This window comes from Erythrolamprus reginae, chromosome 5, assembly GCF_031021105.1.
Source record: "Erythrolamprus reginae isolate rEryReg1 chromosome 5, rEryReg1.hap1, whole genome shotgun sequence".
NCBI lineage: Eukaryota > Metazoa > Chordata > Lepidosauria > Squamata > Dipsadidae > Erythrolamprus > Erythrolamprus reginae.
Window position 1 is genome coordinate 93,134,642 of NC_091954.1, and position 14,664 is coordinate 93,149,305.

At 37.9% G+C, this 14,664-nt stretch overlaps 1 protein-coding gene across 4 annotated transcripts in view; it reads right to left on the bottom strand.

The window, feature by feature from the left end:
• The window catches only part of VEPH1 (ventricular zone expressed PH domain containing 1), a 181,809-nt gene that overhangs the window by 162,346 nt on the left and 4,799 nt on the right, over nt 1-14,664 (bottom strand). For 3 of the 4 annotated variants that reach the window (XR_011559233.1, XM_070753508.1, XM_070753506.1), the window contains exons 1-2: nt 7,005-7,103; nt 2,482-2,758 (exon numbers count right to left, since the gene is read on the bottom strand). Coding sequence is in view for 3 of the 4 variants with exons in the window: in XM_070753508.1 (XP_070609609.1) it covers nt 2,482-2,619 (138 nt within the window). In the remaining variant the exon portion in view is untranslated. Of the gene's footprint in view, nt 1-2,481; nt 2,759-7,004; nt 7,104-14,664 lie in introns of those variants that run through there. The other variant, XM_070753507.1, reaches the window with a different exon arrangement.

The following is a 14,664-nucleotide window of genomic DNA, read 5'->3' on the forward strand; positions in this document are numbered from 1 at the left end:
ACATTAATGGTTCACTTGATGATCATGTCAGTTCCTTAATAACATCCACATTTTCATAACGGAACAGTGGCATTTGCTTAACAAATGCCATGAAAATGGCCATAAAATTATTCCCACTGAGTGGGTGACTTACAATTGCAACAATTTATGACCATAATTCCAAGCTCAATTATTACAGTAAGTGAAGGAATACCTCTATCTAACCCAATATTGTAAGGTTAAGTAGTACAAGTTGTTTTTTATCAGAGGAATATCAACAAAACCGGCTTATTTACAGAATAATAGTTTTACTTTTTCACCAATCCCTCTTCTCTTTCCCTTTCCTTTCTATCTTACTGACATTGTTCCTCTTCCCAAAGCTCACTCTCCAGGTTTTCCTAGATTTTCCCCACATGCCTTAAAAGCACAGCCCACTTATATTCCTTCCTTTTTTCTAAACCACACATTCACATTAGAAACAGTGAGCCTTAATACTCATTGCTGTAGTTGTTCTATGTCGACAATATGAATGCTATTCCTTTTTAAAATGTTTCTCAGTTGTGAGATATTGAAGGATGCATAGATTTGCTGTTAAGTTTGCATTCTATTCTATGAAAAACAACCTACCTCCTTCACATTCTGAACATTTAAATTATTTTAAAAGTTGTTTTAGTTCAGTTTATGCATGATTGCTGCCCTCAAGTGGAAACTAATGGCAAATGTTTTCTCCACATTTCTGATGTTCTACCTATAAATAATACTGAATTCAACACTGGTATCAATGAGCTAAGGCAGTGACTTAGGTGGGTTCATTATTCCACACATATTTTCCAAAGCTACCACAGGTTTATTGCTGAAATTTGAAAGGGATTGTATGTGCGTACCTGAGTGGGGTGTACTTTTGAAAGATTTTTTTTAAAAACAAGTAAAAAATAGGTAAGTAACTATCTTGGAATATATACTCTCCTGTAAGCCCTTTGAGAAAATCAATAAATGCTCATCATGGACATCATTTTAATATTATTTAACATTGGCAAAGGAATACAGAATTTATTGTTTGAGTCTACTTCAAGATGTAGTGTTTTCAAGCCAGGTTGCAAACCATAGAAACATAGAAGAGGTACGGCAGAAAAAGACCTCATGATCCATCTAGTCTGCCCTTATACTATTTTTGTATTTTATCTTAGGATGAATAATTATAGAAAAAGAATTTTGAATGATGCAAGGATAGCAGACCGTTTCAATAAATTTTAGAAATCAGGTATCATGCAAAATATTTCAGTGTTTAGGAAAAATATTTTTCATACAATATTTTGCATGATATCTGATTTCTAAAATGTATTGAAATGGTCTGCTATCTCCAGGTGACCTCAATGGCTTTCTAAAAGAATGCAAATGACCAGCTGTCTGCAAGGGGTATAAATCCTTTCATTCCCCACCAGTCAGTCTGACCATCCAATCAGAACTGAAGAAGCTTCTTCTTGGATGAGAAGTGAAACATCTTCAATGAAACCCCAGAAAGTCCTGTTTCCTCTTGAAAAAGCACCTTTGGGATTTGCTGCTTTTCTTATGGCTTGAGGCAAATCTGATTTGAACAAACAGAAAATATTTCCAAATAATTTTGCTTCCTGCTGACTTTTGTTTGTTTGTTTGTTAATTTAATTTAATTTAATTTAATTTAATTTAATTTAATTTAATTTAATTTAATTTAATTTAATTTAATTTAATTTAATTTAATTTAATTTAATTTAATTTAATTTAATTTAATTTAATTTAATTTAATTTAATTTAATTTAATTTAATTTAATTTAATTTAATTTAATTTAATTTAATTTAAGATTTGTATGCCGCCCCTCTCCGGAGACTCGGAGCGGCTTACAACAACAATACATAGTACAAATCTAATGGTTAAAAAAAAAAAAACCAGTTTAAACCCCTTATTATAAAAAACAGTCATGCATCCCAAACAAACCATACATAAAGTGAAACAGCCCGGGGGAATCAATTTCCCCGTGCCTGATGGCAGAGGTGGGTTTTAGGAGTTTGCGAAAGGCAAGGAGGGTGGGGGCAGTTCTAATCTCCGGAGGGAGTTGGTTCCAGAGGGTCGGGTCCGCCACAGAGAAGGCTCTTCCCCTGGGCCCCGCCAGATGACATTGTTTCGTCGACGGGACCCGGAGAAGGCCAACTCTATGGGACTTAATCGGTCGCTGTGATTTGTGCGGCAGAAGGCGGTCCCCGAGATAATTAGGGGTATTGACGCACTGATATGCCTCCTTCCCTGTCTTTTTGAAAAGTAAGCATAACTGCTCCCATTTTACTGAAGGTACAATTTGTAATTTATTTTTAGAGGTTCTGCAGCTAACTCTGTTTGTTTGTTTATTTGTTTGTTTGTTTTTAGAACATTTATATTGCCACCTACTCACACATGGTGTCTCCAGGCAGCTTATATGCATTTTGTCACCTATATTCTGCTTTGCAAAGAATACAAATAGTTCTACTTACAGGAGATGAACTAATTACTTTGATTTGCTCAAGAGCTTCGGATAGGCATCCTTCTATTTCAGAATCGTCTAACGAAAAGAGTTCCCCGGCACGTGAAAGATCTTTCTGTTCTAAAACAAGTCTTAGAAGATGATGCATAGTTGATTCTGCCCATGCGATTGAATCAGGTACGTGGGACTTTGTTCAGTTAAGGCGAGTGACATATAAATCCATAACGCATTAGTTATTCCTTTTCTATCAAGGTTTCTTCAAGTCTTGAGACCTTTTTGGCCATGAGCTGAGGAAAACAAAGGACCTCATTAACAATACATATTGATATACTTGCTTGTAAGTTATAGGAAGTCCTCAATGTACAATCATTCAAAAAGTGACTTTTGACCGCTCCTCACACTTATGACTGTTATAGCATCCCCATGGTCATTTGATCAAAATATGACATTTGGCAACCTACTTGTAGTTATGGCAGCGGGAACGTCCTGAGGTCCTATGATCAGTATTGGATTCTTAATGGCGTGATTGACGCCATCGCGCCGGTGGGAAAAATGGAGCTGCGTATGCAACTCCGGGTAACCAGAGGGGGGGGGGGCACTTGCATTCACATAAGATTTGGCTTCTGTGCATGCACATTAAGCCAAATCTTGCACAAAGACACTCTCACACGTGAGATTTTGCATCGGACCAGAATATCTCCGGGACCGCCTTCTGCCGCACGAATCCCAGCGACCGATTAGGTCCCACAGAGTTGGCCTTCTCCGGGTTCCATCGATGAAACAATGTTGTTTGGCGGGTCCCAGGGGAAAAGCCTTCTCTGTGGCGGCCCCGACCCTCTGGAACCAGCTCCCCCCTGAGATTAGAACTGCCCCCCACCCTCCTTGCCTTTCGTGAACTCCTTAAAACCCACCTCTGTCGTCAGGCATAACTTACCCAGGCCTATATTGTTTATGTATGGTATGTTTGTGTGCATGTTTTTTTAAATTATGGGTTTTTAGTTTTAATTATTAGATTTGTATTCTACATTGTTTTTTCTATTACTGTTGTGAGTCGGCCCGAGTCTACGGAGAGGGGCGGCATACAAATTTAATAAAAAAATAAAAAAATAGATAGATAGATAGATGATAGATAGATAGATAGATAGATAGATAGATAGATAGATAGATAGATAGATAAATACATAAATAAATTTAGGCGATTTTTGCTTCCGCACAACAAAAAAAACACTGAAAATCGGTAAAATCTCACACAGGGGCACAGGCAAGCCCACCGGTCTCTCGGAGTTTTGTGCACAACTGCACATGTAGAGACGGCAACGAGGAACCTCTGCCTGCATATGATCATAATTTGTGACCTTTCCGTCTGGTTTCCAACAAAGGGGTTTGCTAGATTTGTTTTAACAGCCATGTGATTAACTTAACTGCAGTGATTCAATTAACAATCCTGGCGAAGACAATGTGTCATCACTAATTTGATACCTCTGGTCTAATAAATTCAAGTTTCATAGGAAAACATGAAATCAGAACAACTTCTTTCTTGGGAAAGAATTCTTATCAACTTCAGCAAAAACAGTTGGAGGTTTATATCACCTTATTATGGCCTATTTTACTAAATTCCACTTCATTAGATGTATTATTATTATTTATTATTTATTAAATTTGTATGCCGCCCCTCTCCGAAGACTCGGGGTGGCTCACAACAGTAATAGGAACAATATAACAGTGAAACAAATCTAATATTAAAATAAAACATATCTAAAACCCCAACAATTTAAAAACCATACAACACATACATACCAAACATAAAATATAAAAGCCTGGGGGAGGATGTCTCAGTTCCCCCATGCCTGGCGATAAAGGTGGGTCTTGAGTAATTTGCGAAAGACAAGGAGGGTGGGGGCTGGGGGGAGTTGATTCCAGAGGGCCGGGGCCACCACAGAGAAGGCTCTTCCCCTGGGGCCCGCCAAACGACATTGTTTGATCGACGGATGCAGTTTTACCCTCAGATAGATAAACAGACAGACAGACAGATACAGAGAGAGAGGGGGGGAGAGGGAAAGAGGGAGAGAAAGAGAACATAGTGATGGCTTTGCGGAATTTACATGGGGGCCTTTAACAAAACACGGGCTTAGTCCACGAAAACGAGAAAGCATAAGAAATAAACTTAAGTTTTCCCTCTCTTGATTCTCTCTGAAATTAGACAGAAAGAAACGGAAACACTGTCAGGTTGCAAGTAATTCTGTTATTCTATGCTATATCCGCAAAAATATAACAACCTCAACCACAACAATATTTTAGCCTATAATAACAACAACCCTCAAGAGCTGACATATATTCAGTCATAAGTGAAATAGGAGTGCAGAAAAATAAATAGGAGGATGCAATGAGTTTAATGGAACATTAAACTGTATAGGTATTCTGTGGACTGGATTGAATTCCTGCAAAACTATTTCTTGCTATGTGGCGTATGTGCCATAATATTACAAAAGTGATCAGCTCTTCGGTTGTACCCGTGTCCTAATGCATATATAATGTGCTTTAGAATTGTATTATCTCATATTTTACATTTGACTTGTGCCCACTTGGGAAGTGATAGATGCAATAAACTGTATTTTGTTGCATATTTCATTGTGAGAAACATAGAAGTCTGACGGCAGAAAAAGACCTCATGGTCCATCTAGTCTGCCCTTATACTATTTTCTGTATTTTATCTTAGGATGGATATACGTTTATCCCAGGCATGTTTAAATTCAGTTACTGTGGATTTACCAACCACGCCTGCTGGAAGTTTGTTCCAAGGATCTACTACTCTTTCAGTAAAATAATATTTTCTCATGTTGCTTTTGATCTTTCCCCCAACTAACTTCAGATTGTGTCCCCTTGTTCTTGTGTTCACTTTCCTATTAAAAACACATCCCTCCTGAACCTTATTTAACCCTTTAACATATTTAAATGTTTCGATCATGTCCCCCCTTTTCCTTCTGTCCTCCAGACTATACAGATTGAGTTCATTAAGTCTTTCCTGATATGTTTTATGCTTAAGACCTTCCACCATTCTTGTAGCCCGTCTTTGGACCCGTTCAATTTTGTCAATATCTTTTTGTAGGTGAGGTCTCCAGAAATGAACACAGTACTCCAAATGTGGTCTCAGCAGCGCTCTGTATAAGGGGATCACAATCTCCCTCTTCCTGCTTGTTATACCTCTAGCTATGCAGCCAAGCATCCTACTTGCTTTTCCTACCGCCCGACCACACTGCTCACCCATGTTGAGACTGCCAGAAATCACTACCCCTAAATCCTTCTCTTCTGAAGTTTTTGCTAACACAGAACTGCCAATGCAATACTCAGACTGAGTATGTTAATTAATTAACATGTTTACCTACTCTCAAATAGGTAACAGCTTTGTAAAGATTTCTGAAATGTGCTGTTACCGCACAACAGTGGTAACCCAGGACAAGAATAACCGTAATAACTTAGCTTCTATACTTCTTTTTCAAGCTCCTCCAGAAAGTTTATCTAAGAATAAAACTATTTTTAAAACATTCTATCCCCTCTTTGCACCTTCCTTTTTGTACACAAGGTAGAGTGTTCATAATTTACTATTATTTTAAAAAAGGAAAACATGGTATATATATGGTATAAAACGATTCCACCACATATTCCCATCAATGTCCTAAACTTACAATAAGTAATTCTTGGCTTCCAGATGGTACACCAAGAACCTTTTTCTGTTGATCCCATTACAAATTTCCAAACAGTATTTCACCTGAGATATCAGTTGGAGGTTTGACTGCAAAAGTGTGAAAATAAGTTTATACAGTTTCTTTCATTAGTTTCATTTGCTGTCTGTCCAAAAATATTTTAAATGCTCAGCAATAATGCTTACAGTGACTAGAAATGCCTTTACCAACACGTTATCATTTACTATGTCATAAATGGGCATCTGCCACTCTTTATCCCCACTTTTATATCGAACACATCCTCAAATGATTATACAACTGGCATGGAACAAGCACAATTTTATAATAAATAGAATACATATTAATAAATTAGATTAATGGTCACCAAAATCAGAAACCATACCATTTACGCAGTATGAAAAAAAATCACATTCAAAATAGAAGCCATTTGTTTATATTTTTCAATTTCAATTTATTAGATTTGTATGCCGCCCCTCTCCGAGGACTCGGGGCGGCTCACAACCACAATAAAAGCAGTATAACAATGGAACAAATCTAATAATAAAATTACATTAATTACATTTATTAGATTTGTATGCCACCCCTCTCCGAAGACTCAGGGCGGCTCACAACAACAATAAAAACAGTATAACAATGAAACAAATCTAATAATAAAATTACATTAAACCCCCCCAACAATTTAAAAACCATACAACACATACATACCAAACCTAAAATATAAGAAAGCCTGGGGGAGATGTCTTAATTCCCCCATGCCTGGCGATATATTGCCAAGCATCCTTTAGAAAATAATATTGTGTAAAGGCACACAAATGGCAAGCCTCCATTTTACCTGTCTATGACTCCACAGCATTCACATGAAGAGTTGTTTTGGTTTTTTGTAGCTGGAAGAGGTTGGTCTTGAGACTCAGAGCTGAGTGCAGCTTTGACTGTTGCATTAGTCTTGCATTTGAGGGCACAAGAAGTGGAAAGTTATAGAATCTACGTTTAGGCAGTGAACCTGAAGCTCTTAATTACCGGGCCAAGTATAAAGAATTTGAGGAATGCAGACTAAAGTAGCCTAAAAATTACCAAGAGCTTGATCAGGTGACCAGAAAGAACTAAAAGCAGGGAAGCCTTATATCTGAATGAATGCCTTTGTTCCTGAAACAAAACTTTACAAAAGGTCTTCAACTTGAGCATTTTGTTTTTATGTGGATGACAGAGTCCTCTCTGTTGGTGAAAAACTATCCTCTCCTAGGGAGACACCCCAATGAGTTCTTTTAAAGGAACCAAATGAATGAAACTACTGTGGAGAAGACCATTTTCTCCAAAGAATAAATTTGCTAGGAATACAAAGTGTGCCTGAAGTTATTCATACCCTTCCCCTATAAACACTTATAAGTACTTGAAATTAATGGCATTAATGTTTTGTACACAGTGAAATCATTATTTATTTTTAGATAAATACACATTTATAGATTAACAGAGTTGGGAGGGACCTTATAGGTCATCTAGTCCAACCCCTCTGCCCAAGCAGGAGAACCTGCCTACACCATTTCCAACAAATGGCAGTCCAATCTCTTCTTGAAAGTCTCAAGCGTTGAAGCTCCTACAACTTCCAAAGGCAAATTGTTCTACTGGTTGATCATTCTCACTCTCAGAAAGTTCCTCCTTATTTAAAGCCCTACATGGCAATGGACCAGATTACCTCCGGAACCGCCTGCTACCGCACGAAACCCAGCGGCCGATAGGGTCCCACAGAGTTGGCCTTCTCCGGGTCCCGTCGACTAAACAATGTTGTTTGGCGGGCCCTAGGGGGAAGATCCTTCTCTGTGGCGGCCCCGGCCCTCTGGAACCAACTCCCCCTGGAGATTAGAACTGTCCCCACCCTCCCTGTCTTTTGTAAACTACTCAAGACTCATTTATACCGCCAGGCATGGGGGAGTTGAGATAGCTCTTCCCCCTAGGCCATTACAAGTTATGCATGGTATGTCTGTGTGTATGTTTGGTTTTATAATAGGGGTATTTAGTTGTTTTTTATTATTGGATTGTACATGTTGTGTTTATTATTGTTGTTAGCCGCCCCAGGTTTACGGAGAGGGGCGGCATACAAATCCAATAAATTATTATTATTAATTATTATTATTATTTCCAGGTTGAATTTCTCCCTGATCAGTTTCCATCCATTATTCCTTGTCTGGCCTTCAGGTGCTTTGGAAAATAGCTTGAACCCTTCCTCCCTTAAACTTTGGAACACTGTTATCATGTCTCCCCTGGTCTTTCTCTTCACTAGACTAGCTATGCCTAGTTCTGCGAGTGTTCTTCATGTTTTAGTCTCCAGTCCCCTGATCCATCCTAGTTGCTCTCTTGTGCACTTTTTCTAGAGTCTGAACATCTTTTTTATAGTGTGGTGACAAAAACTGAATGCAGTACTCTCGGTGAGGCCTAACTAAGATTTTATAGAGTGGTATTTTCAGTGTCTGTCAAGTTACTAGTTGGCTTCCGTAGGTATGCCCATGTTATACCAACACTCCGCAGTCTGCATTGGTTGCCGATCAATTTCCAGTCACAATTCAAAGTGTTGGTTATGACCTATAAAGCCCTTCATGGCATCGGACCAGAATATCTCTGGGACCGCCTTCTGCCACACGAATCCCAGCGACCGATTAGATCCCACAGAGTTGGCCTTCCCCGGGTCCCGTCGACTAAACAATGTCTTTTGGTGGGACACAGGGGAAGAGCCTTCTCTGTGGCGGCCCCAACTTTCTGGAACCAGCTCCCCCTGGAGATTGGAACTGCCCCCACCCTCCTTGCCTTCCGTAAACTCCTTAAAACTCACCTCTGCCATCAGGCATGGGGGAATTGAGGCATTCCCCCCCCCGGGCCTATACAATTTATGTATGGTGTGTCTGTGTGTATGTCTGGTTTAATAATGGGGTTTTTAAATGTTTTTTAAATCTATTAGATTTGTCATGAATTGTTTTATTGTATGCTGTGAGCCGTCCCGAGTCTACGGAGAGGGGCGGCATACAAATCTAATAAATAAAATAAATAAACCTAAAATAAATAAACCTAAAATACAAAAGGAAGGACATTCAAAAGCAAAACCCACATTTTGTTTCTTTTTATGGCTAGTGGTACTAGATGTGATCTATTGTGTTTTATTTTTTCCAGCTTAATTCCCCTGTAGCTATATGGCATTCACTTAGAAGAACTACAAAAAGGAAACTTTTCAGGCCATGAAAAAGACAAAGCCCTTTGCAAGCAAATTTACATTCCAAATTTTAATTATTTGCTTTTATTTTATTTTATTTTGTTTATCCATCTGTTACAACTTCAGAATAGAGAGAACATTATTTCATATAGCAGCTTCATTCTTCCAGAAATATTTTGCCCAAGGTAATAGGGCAGAAAAAAAATAAATCTTTGCAGTTATAGGAACCAAAATGTATCTGCACCATGCTGTTTCACAAGAAGTTAAAGGTGAACATTCCAGAATTATAATGCATTGCCAAATGTGTTTTATTCAAACTTCCCCCTAATAATTAACTTATACCTATTTTTGCAACAAAAATAACTCCTTATTAACTGAACAACTATTTTATCTCCCTTTATGACATAATTATACACACACACACACACACACACACACACACACACATATATATTAAAATGCAGTCTTTAACTTGCTGGTCTGCTGAATTTTCTTTGCCTTAAAGAGAACATATTCATTTTATCTATCCTAGATCTTGAAGGAATCCTTTGTTCTATATTTGAATGGGGCAACTTCATGTAAAGCTGTATAAGAGAATGGAATGATTTCCTCATCAGTGTGGCAATCAGAACTAAGGTTCCAAATCACAGTGACAAGTTCTCCCTCGTTCTTGCTGTCTTATTCCTTCTTCCAGCATTCAGTATATTGCCTGGTGTTCAACGTATAGCTCTGCAGTTCTAAACATCCAATATTACTTAGGCTTTTAAAATTAATTCTTACTTTTCTCTGATAAAAATATAAGTCATGGATTTGGGAATACTACTTGGTGTACGTTATCTCAAGACACAGATGTCAAATACAGTAATGCCTCGTCTTACGAACCTAATTGGTTCCCGGGGGAGGTTCGTAAGACGAAAAGTTTGTAAGACGAAACATTGTTTCCCATAGGAAACAATGTAAAATCAATTAATCCGTGCAACAACCCCCCCCCCCCGCCAAAAATGCCGCCGCCCGGCTGTCACCTTTTAAAACAGCCAGGGGGGGCTTCTCAGCGTCCTCCTGAACCTGAACGCCAAACCTGAACTTCCGGGTTTGGCATTCGGGAGGCCGCCGAGAAGCCCCCGGCTGTTTTAAAGGGTGACAGCCAAGCGGTGGAGCTTCTCAGCAGCCTCCCGAACGCCAAACCCGGAAGTTCGGCAAAAGTTCGGGTTCGGGAGGCCGCTGAGAAGCCCCCCGGCTGTTTTAAAAGGTGACAGCCGGGCGGCAGGGCTTCTCAGCGGCCTCCCAAACCCAAACTTTTACCGAACTTCCAGGTTCGGCGTTCGGGAGGCCGCCGAGAAGCCCCGCCACCCGGCTGTCATCTTTTAAAACAGCCGGGGGGCTTCTTGGCGGCCTCCCGAACGCCGAACCCAGAAGTTCGGGTTTGGCGTTCGGGTTCAGGAGGACGCTGAGAAGCCCCCCGGCTGTTTCAAAAAGCGACAGCCAGGCGGCAGGGCTTCGCGGCGGCAGCGGGTTCGTAAGAAGGAAAAAGTTCATAAGAAGAGGCAAAAATTTTCTGAACCCCGGGTTCGTATCTCGGGTTCTTCGTAAGACGAGGGGTTCGTATCATGAGGTACCACTGTATATAGTTTAATATATTTTCTGAGAATAGAATGTCATCAGAATTTATGTTCTGCCTAATTCATCAAAAGAAAGACTGCCAAACTGCTGTAAGAAAGCATTCCCCAATTGATTTCCTTATGCCTATTTAGTGCCATTTAGAAGATAATACACTTGCCATCATGTGAAGACTAAAGTAGTAACCAATAATTCCCATGCTGGAGATTACCATTATGTACACATACAACTTCTTGGCTCAAAGGACACAAAGCACAATATTTGGATATTTGTAACAGTAATCAAGTAGCCCCAAGTAAAGGCAATAAAGCCCCAAGAAAAGGCAATAAAGCTTATGCAATCTTCTCACTGATAGCAGGCAATTAACTAACATATAAGGCTTCATTCTTGTCCACAATAAAGATTCTCATCTAAGACAGGTAGGTCTGTGAGTCTTCTACAGATGTAGCTGAAAAGCAAAGTTAACCTGTAAAAATCTGTGATTCATTACTGAATCCTAGTCAAAGAAAAACAAAAACCCTTCGTTATATCTTGGCCAAAGTGTTCTTTAAAATTCTGTAAAAGAATAACAAACTACTGATGAAAGCCACTTCATTGTAAATTAAAGAGTTTAAAGAATTTAAGAATAATGGCAAAAAGCTGGATTATAATTTAACTTAAGAAAGTTTTTGAATGGATTAAGGTGAGAAACATTTTTGTTAAAGTGCTTTAGAAATAAATAATGCATATCTTTGTGGTTAGTATTTTAGTGATTCTTAAAATGTATAAGCTTTTACAGAAATTAGAAATGAAAGAAGAACAAGTCAAACAATATATGATAAAATGGTCCAAGAATTTTAAAATATATAGTTCGATCAATGGGAGAAGGAATGGTGATGTTGTCTAACCCATACTTTTCTATCTTGTCAATTAGTAAATTGTGGTCTACTTTATCAAATGCCTTATTGAAGTCAAAATAAATTATATCTATAGCATTTTTCTGGTCTACTAAGAACGCAAATGATGCAATAAGACTTAATGCTATTGTTGTTGCTAAAAAAAGTATGCCCTAAAAAACAAAATGTTACTACTTCTAGTTTGAACTGACTAAATCCTGACCCCCAACTGACTTGGTTCTTGCATCTTTGTTAGCAATAAGTATTAGTATTTCAGTGATTCTTAAAATGTATAAGCTTTTACAGAAATTAGAAATGAAAGAAGAACAAGTTAAACAAGATATGATAAAATGGTCCAAGAATTCTGTTTAAAATATATAGTTGGATCAATGGGAGAAGGAGTAGTGATGTTGTATAATCCACACATTTCTATTTTATCAAGTAGTAAATTGTGGTCTACTTTATCAAATGCCTTATTGAAGTCAAAATAAATTATATCTATAGCATTTTTCAGGTCTACTAAGAACGCAAATGATGCAATAAGACTTAATGCTATTGTTGTTGCTAAAAAAAGTATGCCCTGAAAAACAAAATGTTACTACTTCTAGTTTGACCTGACTAAATCCTGACCCCAACTGACTTGGTTCTTGCATCTTTGTTAGTTAGATAAATCAGATTATTGCAGCAGTTGTAGCTCACCTATTAAAAGTGCCATATTCATGTTTTTTTCCCATGCAGTTACTCTACTTAAAATACTAAAATTAAAATATGAACCAGCTTGATATCAATTTTCATTAAATAAAAATGAAGACTCTTGTCTTCATCCTTAGATTTAAAGTTATATTGCTGTAGCTCCTTAAGAGCAGTCAGACAACTAAATAACAAGTATATATATGACGGTAGATCGGGAGAAATGGTAGAAGAATCACACATCTTAATGCACTACTTTTGCATGTTGAGTATCATCCAATAATCATTCTTCTATTTAAAAACAATGGAATGTTGCCTTACATGTTGCAGTCCTAGCAATATACCATCATGCAGATCACAGATCTTTGAGATTACATCTATCAAACCTAATATAGGTTAATGATGAAATTCTTCAATCTTGTGACCAGAATAATAGAATGCAAATGATGATACTATCTCTTATAGTTTATGTTTGCTCATCAAGAACTATGAGGAGGTTCCAGATCTGTAACAGCCTTGCATTCCAGAAAAGCTTTAATGCTGAAGATTTTGAGAGTTTGACTCAAAAGAGTACAACAGATGATTTGCCCATTAGAGTTTACTTTGAGTTCAGTTTCATAGCAGTCTCTCTGTTCCATTGACCATAGCCAGCTGGATACAACTACAGAAACTTCATTATAAGACAATACAATTTTTGTTCTCCTAAACCAAAATTGTCCCTGTATTAAAAATCTCATGTTTCAGTACTTTGGACATAGAAACATAGAAACATAGAAGACTGATGGCAGAAAAAGACTTCATGATCCATCTAGTCTGCCCTTACACTATTTCCTGTATTTTATCTTACAATGGATATATGTTTATCCCAGGCATGTTTAAATTCAGTTACTGTGGATTTACCAACCACATCTGCTGGAAGTTTGTTCCAAGGATCCACTGCTCTTTCTGTAAAATAATCTTTTCTCACGTTGCTTTTGATCTTTTTCCCAACTAACTTCAGATTGTGTCCCCTTGTTCTTGTGTTCACTTTCCTATTAAAAACACTTCCCTCCTGAACCTTATTTAACCCTTTAATATATTTAAATGTTTCGATCATGTCCCCCCTTTTCCTTCTGTCCTCCAGACTATACAGATTGAGTTCACTAAGTCTTTCCTGATACGTTTTATTCTTAAGACCTTCCCCCATTCTTGTAGCCCGTCTTTGGACCCGTTCAATTTTGTCAATATCTTTTTGACAGGAAAATGATGAAAGATAAATATAGCACTCTCAAGCCTTGAAGGAAAAGTCGGCACAATTTTTCTCTACATACAATGAAATCTCAGAATTACTTCAGCTTCTAATAATACTTCAAAAATTTACTGCTTATAGATACCACCTATAAAAATCATAATAGTATCCTTAATACAGCAAGTTCACATTTAATAATAATAATAATAATAATAATAATAATAATAATAATAATAATAATAATAAATGTATTAGAATTGTATGTCACCCCTCTCCGAAGACCCTATAGCATATCCCATCTATAGCATATCCAATTTTATGGAAACTCTCAAGTCTCCATTACTACCGTTAGATTTTCTGCTGCCTCAGAGATCAGCTTATGTGTTTTGACATGCAGCCATTTGAAGCCAAACATCTCCTATGTCAGGCCCACAATTAATTATTCATTCTTGAAAAAGCTAATACAAATGCACGTTGGTTTACAGTTGTTCGTTACCTCACAGAAAAGGGGGAGGGAAGGTTTAATAATTCCAAACAAAATGGCCAGCCTGATAACTGATAACATTCATTACAATTGTCAGCGACTCTGAGCCTACTTGCTTCCTCTGGTATGCGAGGCTGCGGATTTCATGTTCTGCCTTGTCAAACTAACCATACGGTCTATTCAATTATTCTGGCATTGTCAGGTGGAATCAAGCAAATAAACACCCTCTCCCACCTTTCTCCCTAACTCCTCTATTTAAAAACCATATTGCAAAACTTGTCTCTGAAATGAATCAAGCATCGAAGTTGATTTGCAAGTATGAACTAATGTGGTTGCAATAGTGTAGGGCAGTGTTTCCCAACCTTGGCAACTTGAAAGGAAAATAAAACTCATAACAGTATC